At 41.3% G+C, this 24,833-nt stretch overlaps 1 protein-coding gene across 2 annotated transcripts in view; it reads right to left on the bottom strand.

Annotated features, from left to right (window-relative positions):
- LOC308693362 (tripartite motif-containing protein 16-like) overlaps positions 1-24,345 on the bottom strand; it is a 47,331-nt gene extending 22,986 nt beyond the window's left edge. The window contains exon 1 of one of the 2 annotated variants that reach the window (XM_081370217.1): positions 1,573-1,712. Coding sequence is in view for 1 of the 2 variants with exons in the window: in XM_081370218.1 (XP_081226344.1) it covers positions 24,260-24,262 (3 nt within the window). In the remaining variant the exon portion in view is untranslated. Of the gene's footprint in view, positions 1-1,572; positions 1,713-24,259 lie in introns of those variants that run through there. The other variant, XM_081370218.1, reaches the window with a different exon arrangement.
- Between the last annotated feature and the right edge of the window lie 488 nt (positions 24,346-24,833).

The raw sequence follows: 24,833 nt of genomic DNA on the forward strand, positions 1-24,833 counted from the left end.
TCTCCGTACCCGGGTGTGGTCCGCTGAGCCGTCCCTGGCCCGTGTGGAAGAGGTGGACCAGAGCCGTTGAGTTGGGCTTGGGTGCGGTACACATGTAGTGTGATCTCTCCGTACCCGGGTGTGGTCCGCTGAGCCATCCCTGGCCCGTGTGGAAGAGGTGGACTAGAGCCGTTGAGTTGGGCTTGGGTGCGGTACACATGTAGTGTGATCTCTAGTGATGTGACATTTGAAGCGAGGCGTCGGAGCTTGTGTCGAGAAAAAGTGGGCGTGCCAGATGAAGCCGCGATTCGAGGTTTGTGTTGTTAACGTGAAAATCACGTGACCAATGACAAACGAGGCCTCAGTTTGTTGTGGATACGTCATCGGTTCAGTCTGAGTGTCGCTTCCAGATAAAGGCGGTTCGAAACTCGCGCCACCTTGTGAGTGTTGTCAGGAGTAGTAGAAGCAGTTGTAGTAGTGTTAGAGTCAGAGAGTTAGATAACTATCTTTGTCATTGTCGTTATTGTGTCATATATGTGTTAGGGCTGTATATTATTACATTATATCAGGTTAGAATAGTTATAGTATATTGTTATTATTAATTATAGTAGGCCTAGTTATATTATAGTCTTGTTATATTAATTAGATAAGATTATTTGGATTGCTCTGGATTTTTGGATCTGGACTGGACTGCTCTTTGATTTGGATTGCCCTTTTGGATTTGTTTGCTTTTTGTGACCTCTTCCTTTTTCCTGGTAATGGAGCCAGCAAGAAAGAGGGAATCCTCCTGTCTGGGCTCAACAGAAGCATCAGTATCAGTGTCCTCATTTACACCAGCTGGCACTGGCATTTTTATGTTCCCCTGCATCCTCTGTTCCTTGTGAAAGGATCTTTTCCAAGGCAAACACACTTGAAATAATTCTGTTTCTCAATAAAAATCTATTGTAATCCTTCCTTCCAGACTATTCTGTTGCAGTTTACTTTATTACACTCCCTCCAACATAAGCACTGCACTCAACACAGTGTCACTGTTGTTGTTCATATGTCACTATCCAAACAATTTATGAATAATTAATTAACTGTGTGTGTGACTCTGCACAAGTAAATTCAGACAGAGAAAGATACATATTTTATATTATACACAGGTAATGGATGTCTGCTCATGTATTTTTACTAATGAAAGGTTACAGACATCAACAGTGAGTACAAAATAAATAAATAAATAAATATTTTTATTTATAAAAATATTTTTATAAAATATATTTTTTTTTAATAAAAAATATATTGTTCAAGCGACACTGGTTCAGAATGAATTAATTTGTCTGCTATGTCTTTGCACAGTAGCTAGGTGTCACTAGTGAGCAATGCTGAATGAAGCTTCGAGTAATGAACCTTTGGCTGAAGCAATGGGCTGCGAGGTCTCAGTGGTTCAGGAAGCCTCGTTTCACCATCACTAGTGATCGCTAACCGCAACAGCTGTGCGCTACTGTCATCATTACGACAACAAACATCTATTACTACTTTGATCCAACACTTTTCAATTAATTGAATTCATTTGAGTAGATTTAGGTTTATAACAGGTCTGGGTCTCACCTAATTGATGAACAAGGATTGTAGTTTGTGGGTAAACCTGCAAATTTCTCCGTCAAAGTCAGCTGCCATGATTCATGTCTGTGTTCCCCTGTCTTGTACCATGTTAGCAGTTCCCGTTATGTTGATTAGTCTCCCCAGGTGTTTCTTATTAGCCACGCCCCTTGTTATCTTGTTTAGCTTGCTTGCCTGTGTATTTAAACCTCTGTGCTTCAGTTGTTGTTTGTCGGTCGCTGTAGCTGTTCCTGTCCTGAATTCGGTTGTTTGCCCTGGATTACCTGTTTGTTTTTTATATAAAGTAGTGCTTGCATGTGGATTCTCTCTCCGCTTCGTTCCTGCCTCACCATGACAGTAATAATCTCTGAATAATAATAATAATAAACTTTAATTTATATAGCGCCTTTAAAAGTTGCATCTCAAAGCGCTTTACAAAGACATACAGAAAAAATACATTGAGATTAAAATAAATAAATAAATAAATAGAACCATACAATCAAAATAAAATAAAAATCACATTTATGCTAGCCGGAAAAAAAACACGTTTTAAGAGAAGATTTAAAAACACTAAAGGATTCAGCATGTCTAATGTCAGTGGGGAGGGAACTCCAGTTTTAGAGCCAAGGAAGAAAAAGCCCGGTCACCCATAGAGCGTAAACGAGTTGCAGGAATAGTTAAAAAGCCAGAATCAGAAGAGCCAGAATCAGAAGAGCGGAGATTGTGCCTTGATCTTGTAAAAATGTCAACGTTGATTTAGAAGGGTTTTTGTTAATTTTTTTCAACAACAAACTGACATTATTTCAACCATATTTCAACGTTGAAGGTCGGTCATGTGCTGGCTGGGTATGTACTCATTTCCCATTAGTGAACTGACTAGGTCCCACAGAGGGAGCCCATCTGGGTTTGCCCATGTTGGACCTACTTAGTTGACCCAAGTGGGCCCCAGATAAGAAGCCCATTTTGAGCCCATGCCCACTCTGTACCCCTGTCGCCCATTTGTAACCCATATGGGCCCCACATAAACGTGTTGCTGGGTAGACAGTTAAACGTTCAGACAGGTATTCTGGCGATAAATCAAGCAGGGCCTTGCAGGCGAGCATGAGAATTTTAAAATCTATGCAAAACCTGACAGGAAGGGCAACAGGGCCACTCTAAAAAATACTGGGTTGTTTTTTAACCCAGAATGCTGGGTCGAGTCTGTTGGGTAATTTTGTTGGGTTATTTTATCACATTTTAAACACCTTTGGGTAGTTTTAATTTTCCGGTTGCTGGGTTAAACCTGCTGGGTCGCAACGCTGGGTTGTTTCTGCCCAGCTGGGTTGTTTCACGAGCTTCGCGCCTTGGAGATGTTTAATTAAATTCGCTCCCAAACCGTCATTTTGAGAGGACAAAGGGGCAAAGCAACTGATTTAAGGTAAGTTTATATAGAGAGATAGAGAGTCTTTATTGTCCCATAGGGATAATCATTTCCACACATCCTTTTTTTTCCTTTTTCCATAGCACAGAAGTATCACATATAAGAAGCACATATAACGTGTAATACATATAACATATTCAAATACATATACAAACATACAGCTCATTAAGACACCCACAAAAAATTGTCAGATATAAAAACTACAAGGCAACTGAGGTTGGTGGTAGTAGTAGTGATGATGGTGATGGTGGTGGGGGGGTCGGTGGCAGTATTACAGTTTGTTCAGCGTTGTGATGGCAGTGGGGACAAAACTTTTTTTAAAATAAGCTTTGGTCCAGGTTAGTGTTCTGTATCTGCGACCGGATGGGAGTAGTGTGAAAAATTTGTTCAGGGGGTGGTCTGTATCAGCTACTATTGTGCGTGCTAGGCGTGTGATGGCTCTATCATTCTTGTCTGATAGGCTGGGTGTGGGGAGACTGATAATCTTGGAGGCAATATGTGTGATTTTAATGAGTTTGTTTTTGCAGGTGGCGGTTAGCATTGTGTAGAAACAGGTTGAACAGTACAGCAGGGTGGGTTGAATGATACTTTTATAATGTTTTAATTGTTATTTTTTATTAATAATTATTTTAAATTAGCATAATTATAACTTTTTTTCACGGCAACAATTCTTAAACTTATACAGACTAAAATTGGTGATACAACTTGGACGACAAACAATTGTTACCTCAGAATCAGATGCTATTGACTCGCATATTCATTTTAAGGTATGTGAGATGACAGATTAATACAGTTCATGATTAATATAGCTACAACACGGAACCCTGAAATATGTGAATATCTGTGAAAACAGAGGAAAGAGTCGTTTCTGTCACTGACAAGCGAATTGAAAAGTGAGTCGAGTCACACAAAACAAAACAATTGAGTAACATTACTCACTGCTCTCATGTAAAACGCCTGCAATTATCCATAGCGACATAAAAGTACGTAAAATGTCCTGGGACCGCAGGTCTAAAAGAACCGACCATACGGTTCAAATAAACCGGTTCACCATTTTTTAATCATTCCCAGAAACAAATCCAATTATCAGCGCCGCGGAAACTTTTAAAAAACCGCGTGGCGTGTCCATTGAGGTGATTTGATGCATATGTGGTACAAAAAGTATATTTACATACATAAATTCATTTTTGGTAAGTGATGTAATTCAAAATGTCGTTTTTCTCTAGTCAGAAAAGCATATGGATACTTTTGTGAGGGAAAAACTCAACACTCTTACAATGTTTACCTTGCATTAGTTATGAATATTATTCAGTGTCAGGAGAAAGTGTATGTGATCTATAGAGAATATGAACACGTGGAACCTTTCTTTCACTATCCCATAAACTCTGTTCAGATCGGGGTCTATTTAGTAGATAACGTTAGCCTGGCTAACGTCAGACCACTTTCTCATTGAGACGTGGTCTGGGAACCACATGTACATTTTCTCGTATTTGAGGCGTGGTTTACGAATGCCCAGAGCCGTTTATTGGGCACTACAAATGTTTATCAAATGCGCCTGTACGTAGCTCATAGCCAATCGTTTTAATTATACCAGATGACGTATGTAGAGCGACAGATATTCGACGAAGAAGAAGAAGACGATGGGTCAGAGATTTATGTGTACACCAGAGTCCTGCACGGGTCCGATTTTGTAAATCCGCACCCGCCCGTACCCGCAGTGCTTAAAACAGCACCCGACCCGTTTCCCGACAGCAGCACTAATTCAAATCTGCACCCGACCCGCTTAAAATAGAACCGACACCCGACCCGCACCCGAAATAAAATCAGTTTAGACTATCACATTATAGACACACTTACAAATATGTTTATTGCCAGGTCATACAGAAGTTATTACAGGACAATTAACACAAGGACAACTTCAGCCGAAGCTGTAAAAAGGCCGGTACATGAAGAACATGGCTAACGTTACCACAAAACTGAGTAGCCTTATCACATTTTACCAATTGAACAGACGCGGCTACAACACTATATGCCACGCAATTCGTCTAGCTGACAATTTTGGGTTCAAACACGCCCTGCACACCACACATACTTAACAGTGTTAAATATGAAAAATACCGTTCGATAGAACTGCTTTGTTACCACAGTTATCTGTGCTTCCTCCCCTAGACGATGAAGTTCCACATCTGCGGCTATCCAACATGAAAATGTTTGCAGCAAAGCCTTTCACAATATTTTCTTCAGATAACTCCAAATTTCTCCCACACACTGGACTTGATTTTTGATGCCGTATTGTCGACAACTTTACAATCTCCACTAGCTATTCTTTTCTTCAACTCTTCAGCATCTATCTCGACGACTGCAAGCAGATCGCGCGCGCGGTTATGAGGAATTTTTGATGCAAGTGAAAGTAGCCTAGGTAACGTTATAGATCCTGGGAGGGCGTGGCGCGTCGGCACAAATAAACTGATGTGGATTTTAAATTATTTTATCAACTTGAAATACAGGCATATTTTTGTAGATGTGTTCCTAAAAATATGCATATATTTTTACGTCTGTCATGTTGGATCCATAGATATAAACAAACTGCTTCGGTGTGTCGCATAGATGTCATCATCGTCTTGCTGCTCCCTCCCCGTTCTGTGATTGGTTCCCTATTTGAGGGGAAAATCTGGTCCATGGTGTCCAGACTGCCTAGCAGCGTGAATAAAATCGCGCTGCGCTCAAGGCAGCATGGGGAAACCCAGGCTAAGATAACGTCTCACCTAGCCTGAAACACACTGAGCTGGAAATGTAATAAAGTATGTTAGGTTACCCTATCAAGGCCGATTTGTTGCAGTGCCTTTACTGCACATGGAGTAATGCTGTAACTGAGAATAACCAGCCCGATCTCAGGAAAGTGCTCATCTATAGCCAGAATTGTATTTATCATGCAATTTATACGCAGACATTAGTTTTTACGTGCATATCCTATGCAGTTTTCACATGCATGATACACACGTTATGGCGTGTAATAGGCTATGCACGTAACCCACACCACTAATCTTATCCAAGAGGTTTACAATTTGTATCACATGCACGTAAAAACAAATTTCTGCGTATAAATTGCACAATAAATACAATTCGTGCTATAGATGCACACTTTCATGAGATCGTGTTAGAATAACACAGCACTGCAGCATAAAGATCATTAGTTTCATTTATTTATTTAATTCATTATTAAAGTTTAGACATGTACAAAGTGGTGGAGTTCATAAAAACGAAAGAAGTGGAGCTGGTACCGAGTGTCTGGGTTCAGAATGGAGTTTGCTTCTGGCCACATCTTAAGGGAATCTCCCTCCACTCCGCAATCAAGCAGCAGTGATGCCAACTGGGTGTCCTGGGAGATTAGAGCGCTGTTCACTACTGGGATGTTGGATATCTCTGTATTCATGTGTTCTTAGGAAGGATTATAGTGATTTAAGATTTAATTGATCTTTTTATTTAAACAGATAACTGAGGAAGGAAGGAGGAAGGTTGGAGAGGCTGAGGTTCCCCCCCAAAAAAAAGAAAGGCGTAAAATGTAGGTGTAATTTTTTTGTAATATTTGTTTTCTGTTGTCTCATAATAAAGTGATTTTCACATTATATGATTTGCTCAGTGCACTGAAGAGACACAAATTACTTTATTTAAAAAATATATTTTTTAAAGGCCAAGCACTGGACTGTTGAGCTCGTTTGTGATGGACTCTGAGGAAGATGAAGAGCAGAGTAGCACAGGCCTTCCTCCAGCTCCTCCAGCTCCACCAGTCCGACCAACCCACACACACAAAGAGTATATCCTTTACAGATATGCTGACCAGTCACCATGCCTTCTGGCCAACTGAGGATTTCACATGTGAACGTGAGTGTATACAGCACATGGTTCTATAGGAAATTATGGGTATATGTCAGACATAGACTTTTAAAAAAAAATAAACCTCTCCAGCTCCACAAGAGCCTACATGATCCTGGTTCCCAGAAATACCTCTCTGTGGAAACAGAGCTCAGCAGTCAACTGAACTAATTGCCAGTAAGTTGGTGTAGGCCAAACTTATGTCATATAAATGAATAAACAGTTTCCATTTACCCCTTGCATTATTTTCCTTAAGGTCCAAAGAGCCCACAACAGCCTAAACAAACTCCAGAAGGATGCCAAAGGACTCAGGCTCCTACTCCTGAAGTTATTGTCTGTAAGTATGTTTTCTTTTATCAGCAGAATGTACTTGAGCATAAAAAAGGCTACTTCAGTATTAAAAGAAATATAACACAGAATTTAGAAATAGTAAGACATAAACATGATGAGCCAGAACTATGGAAGTAAAATAATGTCAAATGTTTTTGAAACAAAAAGCCAGTTGAATTGCACTACTTGAAAAAAATAGGCATTGCATTAACCATGTTTGCATTTTAATTAGAGGTGGGCATAGATTATTTTTTTTTAATCTAGATTAATCTAGATTAATTTTGAAATTAATCTAGATTAATCTAGATTAAAATGGCTCATTTGAATTCTGCCGAAGACATTCAGAATATGTGTGCTACCCAAATAATGACTATAAAAGTAAGTCTTTGAGAACGGGTTTCTCAAGCCAGGTGGCGCATTAGACCAGGGGCTCATCTCCTGTTTCCAAAATGCATCACAAACTGCTTGAGAAAGCTGTTCTACTCATAGACTGTAAAAAGTTACTACTGTACTGTTACCATCCGTAGGCAACATTAGGTAGGCCTATGTTATTATCAGGTACTATAGGCTATCAATTAGTGATGGGCGATATGGCCTAAAATCCATATTGTGATATACATTGCAGCCTCTTGCGATAACGGTATTATAATAAAACCATTTCAGAACAGGTTACACAGACCCTGCTAAACAACTGCTAAATGTTTTTTTTTTTTTTTTTTTTTTTAAGGGTGCATGTAGTTTTGAGAACATATATTGTGCAAAACTGTAAGTATACAACATAATTTTGCAGATAAATACAATTTAAGTACACTAGCTGCAGAGACTTGAGTAGGTCTAATGTTTATTATGGCTTGGAGCTTATGAAACCCCAAATTTAAAATTAGAATATTGTCTAACTGATGTCTTTTCAGTTGAAAAGAAACACAACAACGATTCTTTAAATCGGGCGCAGACAGAGATATTGTTCTACACCACTCAGATATATTGGGAATAATACGTGCGCGCTGGTATTCAGTGATATGTTTCGTTTTGAATTTGAGGTGGTAGAACGGATTAGTCGTGTGTTAACTAAACTTACCGAACTGTTACACCACACAGTCTACGTCGGACGGCTTAAATCCGAACCAAGTCCAAATAATGGATGTTGCACCAGCACCGATCTTTTACACCAGCTTTAACTTTCAGCCGTGTTTACTTAAGATGACGACGAATATGACAATGACAATGACAATGACAATTTATTTATAAAGCACAGATTAAACACAGCAGGTGCTGACCAATGTGCTTTCCACAAAGTCACAGATAAACAACATAAAGGTTTTAAAAACACATACAAACGTACAAATGTTTAGTCGAACGCTTTTGAAAATAAAAATGTTTTAAGTTTAGATTTAAAAATATTAAGAGTTGGAGCCTGTCTTAGGCTGATTGGGAGAGTATTCCAAAGTCTTGGGGCAGCGATGTAGAAGGCTCGATCTCCTCTACGCTTCAACCACGATTTTGGAGTAGACAGTAGGGCTTGATTTGAGGAACGTAGAGACCTTGCAGGCTTATGTTCTATTAATAGTTCCGCAAGATATGTGGGTGCTAGTCCATTTAAAGATTTATATACTAAAAGTAATACTTTAAAATCTACTCTATAGCTCACTGGTAACCAGTGTAACGATCGTAAAATTGGTGTGATATGCTCTCTTTTTTTTTTCCCGCATAAAAAACGTGCCGTAGCATTTTGGACAAATTGTAACCTTAAAAGTGTTTGCTTACTAATTCCTAGATATAATGCGTTACAATAGTCCAATCTCGATGAAATAAAAGCGTGCACTAATTTTTCAAGATCTTTAAATGAGAGAAATGGTTTAACTTTGGCAAGCAAACGTAGCTGATAGAAGCATGATTTAACTACGGAGTTTATTTGGCGATCAAATTTGAGGTTTTCGTCAAGAAAAAAACCCAAGTCTTTCACCCAGGGTCTCAGGTACACGGACATCTCACCCAGATTTAGGTTTACAGATTTTGTCGACTCCGATGGGTTAAAAATAATGATTTCAGTTTTCTTTTCATTAAAGATTAAGAAATTTAAAGAGAGCCATGCCTTTACCTCTTCTAGGCATGCAGTTAGAGATGTTAGAGTTAGCGAATCTTGTTTTACGGGTAAATAAACCTGCGTGTCGTCTGCATAGCAATGAAATAATAAACCGTGTTTTTTAAAAATGGCCCCAAGAGGAAGCATATATAAAGAAAATAATAAAGGAGCCAGGATAGAGCCCTGCGGAACTCCGTAATGAAGATATGCTTTGCTTGAGTAACGTTCACCAATCTTAACTGAAAAGGTTCTATTCGTTAAGAATGATGTTAACCATTTCAGTGCTGTTCCTCCTATACCAACACAGTGCCTGAGACGATCAATTAGGATGGTATGGTCAATAGTGTCAAATGCTGCTGTCAGATCAAGAAGAACAAGAACTGTAATGTCACCAGAGTCACAGGTAGTTAAAATATCATTAAGAACTCTGACCAGTGCGGTCTCTGTGGAGTGACATTTTCGAAAACCAGACTGAAATATTTCAAGCAATGAATTTTCAGCTAAATAACTCTCTAACTGTGATAAAATAATTTTTTCGAGAAACTTAGAAACAAATGGCAAGTTTGAAATTGGCCTAAAATTGATCAGAACAGAGGAATCCAGGTTTGGTTTTTTGAGCATTGGGCGAACCACTGCGTGCTTTAAGCAGTCAGGCATAATGCCGGTTTCTAGGCTGCGATTTATTATAGTTAAAAAATAAGGAGCCATATCTGTAATGAGTTGTTTAAAAAAGAAAGGAGGAAGACTGTCAAGTGGTGAGCCAGAGGGCTTGAGTTGCTTAACTATCTCTAACAACTCTGACTCCGTAATTGAGTTAAACTCAGTAAGTGACACCACGATCGTTTCATTTAAAAAATCTTTTTTTGGATTAAGATTAGTTGTAGAGTTTGTGCTGGTTATGTTCTGTCTGAGTTCTCTTATTTTGTTTTCAAAGAAAAATAAAAAGTCATCACATGATGGGGGTGAGATCCCCGAAGAGAAACTGGCCGATGGATTTATAGTAGCATTTATAATATTAAAAAGTGTCTTTGGTCTGGAGCAGTTCTTGTTAATGATGTCTGACAGATGTCGACATTTGGCTTTTTTAACTTCCTTCTGATATCTGCGCAGGGAGTCTTTTAAAATCTCAAATGACACCTGAAGCCTGTCTTTTTTCCATTTTCGTTCTGCTCTTCTGCAGCAGCGTCTGAGGGAGCGAATGGAATCGTCAATCCATGGTTTAAAATTGTTATTTATTTTGCGCGGCGATTTTAACGGGGCCACAGCGTTCAGGATATCAGAGCAGGTGGAATTTAGTCTGAGAAGAAGTACTTCCGCACTGGTCTCACAGGCGAATTCGTCAGGTGATGGCATCACTTCATCAAAAATGGTTATGAAAGATGATTTTGTAGCATGATTGATGCACCGATAAGGAGCCTCACAAGGTAAGACTGCCGATATCTTCGCATGGCAGGGTAGAGTAAATATAACGGTCTTATGGTCAGAGAAACCGTTTTCACAGACTTCTAAATCAGTAATACAAACTCCATGCTGGAGCACTAGGTCAAGAGTGTGGCCACCTTTGTGTGTGGAAACATCGATCCCCATAATAAAATCAAAGGCATTTAGTAGATGCATAAATTCCTTTGCCAGGCTATCGTTCATGCAGCATACATGTATATTAAAATCACCCACGACAAGAAGTGTGTCATATTTTGGGGTCAGATCACCAAGGAGTTCTGCAAAGTCTGTTATGAAATTTGAGTTATATTTTGGTGGTCGATAGATTACAGCGATCAGGAGTGGATCAGCAAGTTCAAAACAAAACATCTGAAGTTCAAAACTGCTGTAGCTGTTACTCACCACCGGACGACAGGTGAAATGTTCTTTGTAGATAGACACTAGTCCACCACCCCGGCCGGTTGTCCGTGGGGAGTTAAAATAACGACATTTGTTTGGCAGAAGTTCGGTAAAAGGGCTCAAATCTCCTGGACTAAGCCAGGTTTCCGTAAGAAATAAAAAATCCAATCTCTGCGCAGAGAACAGATCGTTTAAAATAAAAGTTTTGTTTGCGATCGATCTGGAGTTTATCAAAGCCATCCTCACTTTCGAGGGATTTGATGCAGATTCCTTTTCATATGCTGCACGAGGTAGCGAGCGAAGATGGTTCAGGGACACTCCCCCACGTTTTAGGCGAGGAGAAAAGTCAGGAATATGGACATTTGGGCGCGAGGCCAGCCCAGTCGGGACCAGGGGAGTTATCCACTGTCGAAGCGGACCCAGTGAGCGTCCCCGAACAGCTCGACGCCAGGTGTAGGGAAGTTCTCCATGCCTTAGCAGCTCCAGCCTCAGCTTAACCGTGATGCCAGCTCGTTTTCCCCGGCGGCGTCTGCGCCTCCGCGTTGGAAGAGAGTCGGGCCAGCGGCGCAGGTATCCAGGTATAGTTGATAAGACTGGTGGTGGTGTGAAGTGATAGCCACCCTGTAGTTGGTATAGCTGCACATTTGATAAGCTTTCTGCGTTTATGTTTAAAAGTATTTCTCGATTGTAAGTCAGTAATGAGGCGCAGCATATCTGCACGGTAGCACACGTTAAAACATATAGGTAAACAAACAACATACGGAGCGATAGACGGCGTGCCACACACATCGGCGCCATCTTTCACCGCACCTCGAATATGATGCGTTGCAGCCGGGTGTACCTCGCGGCCGCGGGTAGATTGCGTCATCATAGCTTGTGTAGCTTGAGCCAGCTCCCAACCCAACTTGGAGAATAGATTAACGGCGATATTTTTTTTATCGCGCGATAAGAGTCTCGCGTTAACGCAGCGCGTTAATGCCGATAACGGCCCACCACTAATTTTAATGCATTGTATTTTTAGGGCTTGCATTTTTATGGACTGAAATTCAACATGGTTGAATATTTAAGCTGTGAATATTTCAATTAAAAACATTTCAAACACATTTTCATTATTAAAAATTCAATAATCCATATTCACCTTTCATATTTCACTTCCAAAATATTTAAACTGTTTAAAAATACAACCTATAATATTCAACAGGCAATTTTCGGTCCATTTTATTTCGCTTTGCAAATTCGCTTCCACAAATTCAGTGGTTCAAATTCGACAGTAAATTCAACAGAACTGCAGGAAAAGCAGTAGATTGCCGAGATACTCTCCATCTGCTGTTAGTCAATCTCACCAGTAGGTGGTGCAAAAGCGCGTGTTGTTGACGAAGACAGAGCAACAGTTAGAACAAGCCATTCATTCATAAAATGAAAATGATTATCTGTGTCAGTATATGCGGAAAAGATGATAAAGAAACAAAAGTTGTGTTTAGCCTATGTTTCATTCAATAACTTCATTGTTCCTTTCCCTGTGTAACCCACATGTCATCAGCTTTCTCTACCATGAACAGGATTATAATCGGTTTCCCTCAATACCTGCGCAGTATGCCTGACACTATGCATGACACTACATGAACACTTTACAGTTGGTTTTATGACTGTAAGTCGTTCTATTCAAATGCTATTGAAGTTAGAAACGTGTATACCAATGTCGTATACACTTTAGAGACGGTCCCTAAATGTGCGAATGTCCAACGTCAAGCCAACTTTATGCCAATGTATCACTGGGAAACGCTCAGCATTAAACTTTGCGCGTTATTCTGAGTCCATCTGCTTGCCTGCGAGTTTGGTCTTTAATATCACTGTGTATTTAGTCCATTAAGCTACGTTAAGTGTTTTATATGTCCAGCAGGGGAATCCAGAAGTCAAGTCAAGTCAAGTCAACTTTATTTATATAGCGCTTTTCACAATACAGATTGTATCAAAGCAGCTTCACAGTATTAAATAAAATAGTACATCAGTGTTTGTTTCTGGTGTAAAACATCCACGTTTGGTAATGCAGATCAATAGCACTGGTGAATCGATTAATCAAATTAAGTATCCCCAACTGAGCAAGCCAAAGGCAACAGTGGCAAGGAACCGAAAAACTCCATCAGGTGACCTAATGGAGAAAAAAAAAACCTTGGGAGAACCCAGGCTCAGTCGGGGGCCAGTTCTCCTCTGGCGTTTATGAACTAGAGACCGGATTTAACTGTAAGATTAAAAGTATTATATGAATGCCTGGCTGAAGAGATGCGTCTTTAATCTAGTTTTAAACTGGGAGAGCGAATCTGAGCAACGAACAGTATCAGGAAGACTATTCCAGAGTTTTGGTACTAAATGTGAAAATGCTCTCCCTCCTTTGGTGGACCTAGATATCCTAGGTATGACCAAAAGCCTCGAATTTAGTGATCTTAAAGAGCGCAATGGATTATAGGGCGATAGAAGATCCGTTAAATAGACTGGAGCTAAGCCGTTTAGGGCTTTATAAGTCAGTAGCAATACCTTGTAATTAATACGGGACTTTATAGGTAACCAATGTAGTGATGATAAAATCGGTGTTATATGATCATATTTTCTTGATCTAGTAAGAACTCTAGCGGCGGCATTTTGGACTAACTGTAGCTTGTTAATTGAGGATGCAGGACAACCAGCTAATAAAGCATTACAGTAATCTAGTCTCGAGGTCATGAATGCATGAACTAACTTTCTGCATCAGAAACTGATAGCATGTTACGTAGCTTAGCAATGTTTCTAAGGTGGAAAAAGGCTGTTCTTGTAACATATGAAATATGATTTTCAAAAGACAAGTTGCAATCGAGTATAACACCCAGGTCTTTTACTGTAGAGGATAAAGTTACAGGACACCCTACTATGTTAAAGTTGTATTGTGAGAGGTTTTGTGGGTGGTTTTTTGAACCGATGATTAGTACCTCTGTCTTGTCTGGATTTAATAAAAGAAAATTGCGCGTCATCCAATCTTTTATATCTTTAACACACTCTGTCAATTTGGATAATTTAGCGTTTTCATCCGGCCGTGATGAAATATAGATTTGAGTGTCATCAGCATAACAATGGAAACTAATTCCATGTTTCCTTATAATATTACCAAGTGGCAGCATATATATTGAGAATAATAGAGGGCCTAACACAGATCCTTGCGGCACTCCATAGTTTACTGGAGTTATGATCGTTTTTTCTCCGTTTAAATAGACAAAATGGTAGCGGTCAGATAGGTATGATCTGAACCAGCTTAATGCTTGTCCTTGAACACCAGTATAATTTTGTAGTCGATCTAAGAGTATTGTGTGATCTATAGTATCGAACGCAGCACTAAGATCAAGTAAAACTAGTATTGAGATACAGCCTTGGTCAGAAGCTAAGAGTAAATCATTTGTGATTTTAACGAGCGCAGTTTCAGTGCTATGGTGCGGCCTGAATCCAGACTGAAACTTTTCATAGGTGTCATTTTCTTGCAAGAAAGAGCCCAGTTGGGCAGACACAACTTTTTCTAATATTTTGGACATAAAAGGAAGATTTGAAATGGGTCTATAATTTGCTAGGTTATTTGGGTCTAATTGTGGTTTCTTAATGAGAGGTTTTATAACTGCCAATTTAAATGTTCTTGGAACATGACCTAAAGATAAAGACGAGTTAATAATATTGAGGAGAGGCTCTTCCACTATAGGTAACACTTCTTTCAATAGTTTAGTTGGTATGGGATCTAATAAACATGTTGTTGTTTTAGAGGAAATGATAAGTGTATTTAACTCTTTTTGTTCTATAGTTGTAAAGCACTGTAATTGTTCTTGCGGGGTGATAATCGAGGCTGAATTATAAGGCGCGATTGAGGATTGAACGTTTACAATTGTGGATCTGATGTTTTCTATTTTCTCAGTGAAAAAATTCATGAAATCATTACTACTAAACTGTAACGGGATATTTTGTTCAGGAGACATCTGTTTATTTGTTAGTCTAGCCACAGTGTTAAATAAGAACCTAGGATTGTTTTGGTTGTTTTCTATTAGTTTGCGGAGATGCTCAGCCCTGGCCGCTTTTAGGGCCTTTTATAACGTGACATACTGTCTTTCCAAGCGATTCTAAAAACCTCTAAATTAGTTTGTTTCCATTTACGCTCTAAATTACGGGTTTCTCTCTTTAGAACACGCGTAGTATTGTTGTAGCATGGTGCTTTACTTTTCTCTCTGACCTTTTTTAGTCTCATAGGTGCAACAATATCCAATTTTCCAGAGAGAATGGTGCTCATAGTGCTGGTTAGTTCGTCTAGTTCATCTGTTTGTTTAGGTTCAGGCAGCAGCTGAGACATATCCGATAAGCAATTTGAAAAATTATCTATGGTGGATGGAAGGATTGTTCTGCCTAATCGATAACGTGGCGCAGCATGATATATTACCGGGGTACGTAATATGCAAGTTACCATGTAATGGTCAGTTACATCATCACTTTGCGGAATGATATCTATATCGGTTGGATCAGTTCCATGTGATATAATTAAATCGAGTGTATGATTAAGACGATGAGTTGGTCCGGTAACGTTTTGCTTAACCCCAAAGGAGTTTAATAAATCTATAAACGCAGCCCCTAATGTATCATTTTGATTATCTACGTGTATGTTAAAATCTCCAACAATTAATACTTATCGACATTGACCAATAGATCTGAGAGAAAATTTGCAAATTCTTTTAGGAAATCAGCGTAAGGCCCAGGCGGTCTATATACGGTAGCCAAGGCTAGAGATAATAGGGATGTTTTTCTTTCATCTAAGAGCGTAACATTTAGTACAAGTACTTCAAATGAAATAAACTTATAACCCGTTTTCTGAGTAACGCTAAGAAAATCTCTATAGATAGTTGCAACACCGCCGCCACGACCAATCAGACGGGGCTCGTGCTTATAGGAGTATCCTGATGGAGTAGACTCATTTAAACCGAAATAATCATTTGGTTTAAGCCAGGTTTCAGTAAGGCAAAGTACATCGAAGCTATTATCTGTGACTATTTCATTTACAATAACTGCCTTAGGTGTGAGTGATCTAATGTTTAAAAGACCTAGCTTTAGAAATTGTTTTTGTTTACTAATAGCAACATTTTCTGTTTTAATAACAATTAGATTTTTCCTAAATCCTGCATTAGATTTATTATTTGATCGCACTAAACGAGGAATAGACACAGTTTCTATGCAATGTTCTACACTAGTATTTATATCAGTTAATTTGGTGCAGCAGAGACTATGATTTGGACTTTTGGTTACTAGTCAAAAGGTATTTAACATTTTGGAGATGTTATCTGACAGAAGATCCGATCCGAATCTGTTTGGGTGTAAGCCATCAGCACGGAAAAGCCTAGGACGCTCCCAAAACAGATTCCAATTATTTACAAAGAGCAGTTTCTGTTCATTGCACCATGACGTTAACCATTCATTTAGCGCGAATAATCTACTAAACTTGTCATGTCCTAGACGGTACGTGGGAAGCGGTCCTGACACAATGATCGTTGTTTCAGGCGATGTGCTGCGTACCGTATCGATCAGATTCCTGAAGTCTTTCTTCAGAACTTCCGTCTGGCGCAGCCTGATGTCGTTCACTCCCGCGTGCAATACCAAAGTTCCGACGCGCTCGTTATCGTTCAGAATATCGGGAACGCGAGCAGCGATTTCAGAAACACGAGCACCAGGAAAGCAGTGACTGTGCACCTTATTTTTACCTGATGTAGCATGGATGTGCCGAACAATGGAATCACCGATGATCACAGCATCGCGTTCTGTTTCGCGAAGAGGGGAGAAGCGGTTTTGTGTGGATAACTCGAAAACCGGGAGGGTCGGAGAGGGTCTTGGTCTAGACTTGACTCGCGTCTTCCGCTGCGGAAATATCCAGGCTTCGTGGTGGTGTGTTGGAGCCGGAGTGAACGAGACCATGGCTGATCGCGACCTCGGCGCGCGGGACCGATGCCGAGTAACGCACGGAGTAGACGAGGTCGGAGTCAGCGGGTTAGTAACATTAATCTCTGATTTGTGAGCATCGGCGCGTGATGTTTCAAGAGCCAAACGCCGGTCTATCAGCTCGGCCTGTCTCACTAAAAGGTCGTGGATCTGTTTCTCAACAGCTTCCAGCTCAGACTGCACCGCGTGCAGCTCAAATGTGTCCTCACCTGCACCAAAAGCTAGACTACATACATCTGATATATTCGCCATTTTAACAGATGGACAGTAAGTTAGCAACGACACTACCAGTGATGCTATCAATACTAATTTCTGACAAACGTCTTAGATATAATCCGTCTTTTTAGTGGTACGGGTGTAGAGTAGACGCACGATAGGTGAAAAATGTTTGTAAGTGAGTGTTGAGAAGACGCGTTCAGCCGTGATCCCCGGGAGTAACCTATAAGAGTATCCAGCGTTGGATCACTAACAGGCTTGAGACACGTGTGCTCAACAGTCCGCGTTGTAACTATGAGGTTTGAGCAGTAGTGCTTCTCAGTGAGGAAAAGTAGAAAATGTTTGTTGTAAGTAAGTTTAAAGAGTAAAATCAAGAATTATAAATCAAATTGATGGAGCTCCAAAGACAACAACGCGTTCAGACGCGACGCATGCGCATCTTAAACCTTTGCGCATCTTACAGAAGTATTGAGGGAACCCCTAATAGCTTGCATGCAGCACATCGACACAATATAAGGCCACTAAACAACCAAGAGAAATATATGTCAACCTCAAAAATGTAACATTGGATCTCCGCATCCCGGAATAACAATCTTGTTCACGTTAGAGAAAGATGCATGTAGGCTACCCAGGGAAAGTAACCGTGAAGACACTGAATTTAACATAAAACCGCCCTCATAATAATCACAAATACACTTACATTGCTGTAAATGAGTTTTATGAATGAATGGCTTGTTCTAAACTGTTGCTGGTCTTCGTCAACAACACGCGCTTTTGCACCTCCTGCTGGTGAGGTCGACTAACAGCAGATGGAGAGTATCTCGGTAATCTACTGCTTTTCCTGCAGTGCCAGAGTGCCTGTGATGACCCTTGCCCCTTCCACCATAGCACAGACCCGTCAGAGTGCCTGTGATGACCCTTGCCCTCACCACCATAGCACAGTCCAGTCAGAGTGCCTGTGATGACCCCTGCCCCGTCCACCATAACACAGACCCCTCAGAGTGCCTGTGATGACCCCTGCCCCGTCCACCATAGCACGGACCCGTCAGAGTGCCTGTGATGACCCTTGCCCCTTCCACCACAGCACAGACCCGTCAGAGTGCCTGTGATGACCCCTGCCCTGTCCACCACAGCACGGACCCGTCAGAGTGCCTGTGATGACCCTTTCCCTGTCCACCTACATTGTGAGCGTCAGACCTGGCCCTTGGAGCATGATGAAGAGTTCAAGGTGTTGCTTTGGCCTCCAAATTCCCCAGATCTCACTCCAAATGAGCGTCTGTGGGATGTGTTGGACAAACAAGTTTCGAAAGGTGAATATGGATTATTGAATTTTTAATAATGAAAATGTGTTTGAAATGTTTTTAATTGAAATATTCACAGCTTAAATATTCAACCATGTTGAATTTCAGCCCATAAAAATACAAGCCCTAAAAATACAATGTATTAAAATGCAAGCATGGTTAATGCAATGCCTATTTTTTTTTTTCAAGTAGTGCAATTCAACAGGCTTTTTGTTTCAAAAACATTTGACATTATTTTACTTCCATACAGAACATTATGAGCAGTCACAGGTGAAGTGAATATCGTTGGTCATCTTCTAACAGGGCCATATACAGTATTACGCTCTGGGTAGATTAGATTGTAAGAAAACATCAGTTCTTGTAGTCCAAATGTTGGATGCAGGAGAAATGGGCAGGAATAAAGTTCTGAGCGACTGGGAGTAATTTGTCTTAACACAGTGCATCGTACTCTTGTGCGTATGGGGCTGCATAGCACAGTTCAGTCAGAGTGCCTGTGATGACCCCTGCCCTGTCCACCATAGCACAGGCCCGTCAGAGTGCCTGTGATGACCCCTGCCCTGTCCACCATAGCACAGGCCCGTCAGAGTGCCTGTGATGACCCCTGCCCTGTCCACCATAGCACAGACCCGTCAGAGTGCCTGTGATGACCCCTGCCCTGTCCACCATAGCACAGACCCGTCAGAGTGCCTGTGATGACCCCTGCCCTGTCCACCATAGCACAGACCCGTCAGAGTGCCTGTGATGACCCCTGCCCCGTCCACCATAGCACAGACCTGTCAGACTGCCTGTGATGACCCCTGCCCCGTCCACCACAGCACAGACCCCTCAGAATGCCTGTGATGACCCCTGCCCCGTCCACCATAGCACAGACCCCTCAGAGTGCCTGTGATGACCCCTGCCCCGTCCACCATAGCACAGACCCGTCAGAGTGCCTGTGATGACCCCTGCCCCGTCCACCATAGCACAGACCCGTCAGAGTGCCTGTGATGACCCCTGCCCCGTCCACCATAGCACAGACCCGTCAGAGTGCCTGTGATGACCCCTGCCCCGTCCACCACAGCACAGACCCGTCAGAGTGCCTGTGATGACCCCTGCCCCGTCCACCACAGCACAGACCCGTCAGAGTGCCTGTGATGACCCCTGCCCCGTCCACCATAGCACAGACCCGTCAGAGTGCCTGTGATGACCCCTGCCCCGTCCACCATAGCACAGTTCAGTCAGAGTGCCTGTGATGACCCCTGCCCTGTCCACCATAGCACAGACCCGTCAGAGTGCCTGTGATGACCCCTGCCCCGTCCACCATAGCACAGACCCGTCAGAGTGCATGTGATGACCCCTGTCCCGTCCACCATTGCACAGTTCAGTCAGAGTGCCTGTGATGACCCCTGCCCTGTCCACCATAGCACAGACCCGTCAGAGTGCCTGTGATGACCCCTGCCCTGTCCACCATAGCACAGACCCCTCAGAGTGCCTGTGATGACCCCTGCCCCGTCCACCATAGCACAGACCCGTCAGAGTGCCTGTGATGACCCCTGCCCCGTCCACCATAGCACAGACCCGTCAGAGTGCCTGGGATGACCCCTGCCCCGTCCACCATAGCACAGTTCAGTCAGAGTGCCTGTGATGACCCCTGCCCTGTCCACCATAGCACAGACCCATCAGAGTGCCTGTGATGACCCCTGCCCCGTCCACCACAGCACAGACCCGTCAGAGTGCCTGTGATGACCCCTGCCCCGTCCACCATAGCACAGTTCAGTCAGAGTGCCTGTGATGACCCCTGCCCTGTCCACCATAGCACAGTTCAGTCAGAGTGCCTGTGATGACCCCTGCCCCGTCCACCACAGCACAGACCCGTCAGAGTGCCTGTGATGACCCCTGCCCCGTCCACCATAGCACAGTTCAGTCAGAGTGCCTGTGATGACCCCTGCCCTGTCCACCATAGCACAGACCCATCAGAGTGCCTGTGATGACCCCTGCCCCGTCCACCACAGCACAGACCCGTCAGAGTGCCTGTGATGACCCCTGCCCCGTCCACCACAGCACAGACCCGTCAGAGTGCCTGTGATGACCCCTGCCCCGTCCACCATAGCACAGACCCGTCAGAGTGCCTGTGATGACCCCTGCCCCGTCCACCATAGCACAGACCCGTCAGAGTGCCTGTGATGACCCCTGCCCCGTCCACCATAGCACAGACCCGTCAGAGTGCCTGTGATGACCCCTGCCCCGTCCACCATAGCACAGTCCAGTCAGAGTGCCTGTGATGACCCCTGCCCCGTCCACCACAGCACAGACCCGTCAGAGTGCCTGTGATGACCCCTGCCCCGTCCACCACAGCACGGACCCGTCAGAGTGCCTGTGATGACCCTTTCCCTGTCCACCTACATTGTGAGCGTCAGACCTGGCCCTTGGAGCATGATGAAGAGTTCAAGGTGTTGCTTTGGCCTCCAAATTCCCCAGATCTCACTCCAAATGAGCGTCTGTGGGATGTGTTGGACAAACAAGTTTGATCCACGGCAGCTCCACCTCACAATCTACAGGACTTGAAGGATGCTAACGGTGCCAGAGCACACCTTCAGGGGTTTCGGAGAGTCCGTGCCTCAGCGGTGGACCAACAGCATGTTAGGCAGATCGTCATAATGTTTTGGTTCATCTGTGTACATTATATTCATAATATATTCTGAGATAGCAGGAACCTTTTACAAGCAGAATAATTTAATTTATCAGAATACAAAGGTCACACGTTTTTTTTTTTATATATATTTCTGCTTCGAACTTTATTTGCTAATTCTGTAAAAAAAAAAAAAAAAAAAAAAGAAGTGTAATAAACAGATTATTGTGCCAATACTAGTAAAATCTATATATTGAATGGCGTGCTAAAAAGTTATTAGTATTTCCTATGACACGGCCCAGAAAGACACTACAACAGTTTGCACATTGAATTAATTCCAGATCAGTTTATTTATTATTGGTATTTTGGTTTCATAATAAACGTTATGCATAATCTCATTCACAGGGCCACAGGTTCACCCCATGATGTAGTCCTTTAAATTTTCTTTTACCATTGTTCATGTTATATTTTTTATCACTTCTGTTCTAGCACTAATCAGTGAGATGCTGACGAAACAAGAAATGATTCTTGACCAGCAACAGTCTATTCTGCGGATTCTGAATGCAAAGCAACTCCAGGAAACAAATTATGAAATTGAAGATGGACTTTTGCCAGCGAAAGACTTCGAGAGCCTCAAGAGACTAGAGCAGAAATTGCTATCAAGTGATTTCAAAGAAAAACTGGTGAGTGAAGAAGTTCTCACCAAAAAGAGAATAACTGTGTGAATAAAAAAACAGTTATCTTGTGGAAAATACAAAATTAGACTTGTGTACATTGTACTTGCTACAATAAGTACATTTGTAGGAAGTTATGTCCATATATTCAAATTATGTCATCTTTTACTTGCCCTCATGTCACTACAAGCCTTTTATTTATCTTCATTACACACATTAAAGGGTTAGTTCACCCAAAAAATGTAATTCTGTCATTAATTACTCACCCTCATGTCGTTCCAAACCGTAAGGCCTTTGTTCATCATCAGAACACAAATTAAGATGTTGTTTTATGAAATCCGGTTGTTCAGAGGGGGCTCCATTGACAGCTATTTAATGAACACTTTGAAAGCCCAGAAAGGTAAGAAAGAAATCATTAAAATAGTCCATGTGACTACAGTGGTTCAACTATAATGTTATAAATTGACGAGAATATTTTTTGTGTGCCAAAAAAACAAAATAATGAGTTTTTTCAAAAATTTCTTTTGGTGAGCTATCCCTTTAAGATAGAGTGCTATAAAATAGTCACCCACATGGCATCAAAGATGTACAGCAGATGAGTTGCTTTCCTCAATAAAACACCTCTGAACTGAACTAAATGTAAAGCGTGCAGGTGCACAGGTACTTAGAGTGTTTCAATTATTTTAAGCTGCAGGGAGATATTTTATGATGTCTTTTTTATTTTTTTATCATTAAAGTGATGGTTGCTATTAACCTTCATGGTATGGACACAAACTGCTGAAAACTTTCTTCAAATATCTTCAATTGTGTTCTTAAGATGAACAAGCCATACATGATTGAACCAACATGAGGGTTGGTAAATGATAACAGTATTTTAAATTTGGTGTGGACTCTTGTTATCAGTGTTAACAGTTCATATGTCACATGAAGATGATTGATAAGAAGCATTTGTTTCCCTTAGATTAATAACCTAGGGCTGGTTGGAGGGTTCGACGTAAAGGACACAGTGTGGCGAATAATGCGGTGGACATTTTCTAATGATTTAGCCAAAAACATAAACTGGAAAGGGGTAAATGGTCAAATATCTCTTGCAGCCCTGCATCTAAAGGATGTTGTTATTGGTAAGGACATCATACATTTACATTTATCATGTCAGAAAATGGCTTAAAGGTACAGTATGTAAATTGTAGCGGCAATGAATATGTTGAATGCATATCAGAAAGCCTTAACACTGTTTCTATCCTGCCATAATAAATTATATAAAGCCTTAAAGGGGTGGTTGATTGCTATTTCACTTTTTTCATTTTAAATACTGTGTAATGTTGCTGTTGGTGCATGAACAGTATCTGCAAAGTTGCTGCGCTTAAAGTTCAACGTAAGCGGAGATATTGTCTTTTAAAAATCAGGAAGTTTAATGCCTACAAAAACGACTCGAATGGGACTACAACGAGATACTTCCCGGGTTTTATACGTAACTAACCCATACATTTACATCCACCCTCCCTCCGGAACATGTTCTGCTGTCGAAGAGGAGGAGTTATAGTGGAGAGCTGTAGCTGTCAGGTCTTCTGTGTTCAGGCTTCCTACAGACGCTGGAGTTCGTCAACAATGGTTCAAATTTAAGTTTGATTATGTTCCTGACAATTACAATCGTAGTTTAGCTCTCTGTGCTGCACATTTTACGGAAGACAGCTTCCAGAATCTACACGAGTTCAATGCCGGATTCAACAAGAAACTATTACTCCAACATGAAGCAGTTACAGCTTTAAAACCAGACGCCACAACCTGCAAGTAAGATTTAATCATTTTAAATGTATTTGCCTGTATAATTTAAGACGTAATGTTTTAGTTTTATCAAGGATGTAAAAAAATGCCAGCGCTGGCTTTAGCCACTTAGTAAACGCGTACAAACAATTTGGACCCGAATTTGTAATATGTACAAATTTTGTAAACGTATTTTCCATGTTTTATGACGTAATTTTTTTTATTTGATCAAGAACGCAAACCAATGCCAAAGCTGTTTGGTTATAGTAGCTAGTTAGTTCGATGTTATTTTGTGTGTATAAGACAAACGTGTACAAACTTCAAAAAATTATCGCAACAGCAAACTTCAGCTGCTATCACATATACACCTAAAGAAAACGACAAACTGAGTAAACTAAGCTTTGTGAATAGTTAAACGGTTGTTCATTCTATCAATAAAACAATATCTTTAAAAAACGGTATTACTCAGTCATGTATTCAGTTATATTAAATGTTTAACCAGGGGGAAAGCGTATCTCAAAAGCTAACAAACAGCAGTAGCATTTTCAAGTAACAGCGTGTGGAAATTCTTTGAGAGAATAATAATAAAATAAAATAAATTACCATTCAGAAACGTTTAGTAAGAGCCGTGTTTGCGGAGGTTCTGCTTGACTCTCTTCATCACCGCTCTCTGGGTCTGATTCTGGCTCAAACTGATGAGGCAATATTGACACCATTACATTTGACCGGGTCCGGAGCACATGCAACTGTCGCCCGTAAAGGTAATGGGCGTGAAGATTCCGGACGCAGTTTAGCCAATTACAGCACGCCGGCCGAACTAACCAATCTGAGCGCATTGCCTCTTTCTGAGGGAGTGGTTTCATAGAATCAGGAAGTCAACCGGTCGTTCAAATGACAGAGGAGGAAGCGGCTTACAATAAAGGTGAAATTTATGAAAAATAAGGCGTTTTTTAACAAACGAAACACGAAGACATGTTATATTGCAGCCCATAAACACAATCAAGCAAAGAAAAAAGGCAGTGAACCACCCCTTTAATTTTAACAGTGCTAACATAATGTTTGGTTACAGTAGGTTTTTGTTGTTGTTGTTGTTGTTGTTGTTACGGTAAATGGATGCAATCCAAGTAAATAAAAAAAATGTTTGCTATAGCTGTGAGGGAAGGGAAACAAAAGCTTA

The sequence above is a fragment of the Scardinius erythrophthalmus genome (assembly GCF_964197995.2).
Source record: "Scardinius erythrophthalmus genome assembly, chromosome: 7".
In the NCBI taxonomy this organism is placed as follows: domain Eukaryota; kingdom Metazoa; phylum Chordata; class Actinopteri; order Cypriniformes; family Leuciscidae; genus Scardinius; species Scardinius erythrophthalmus.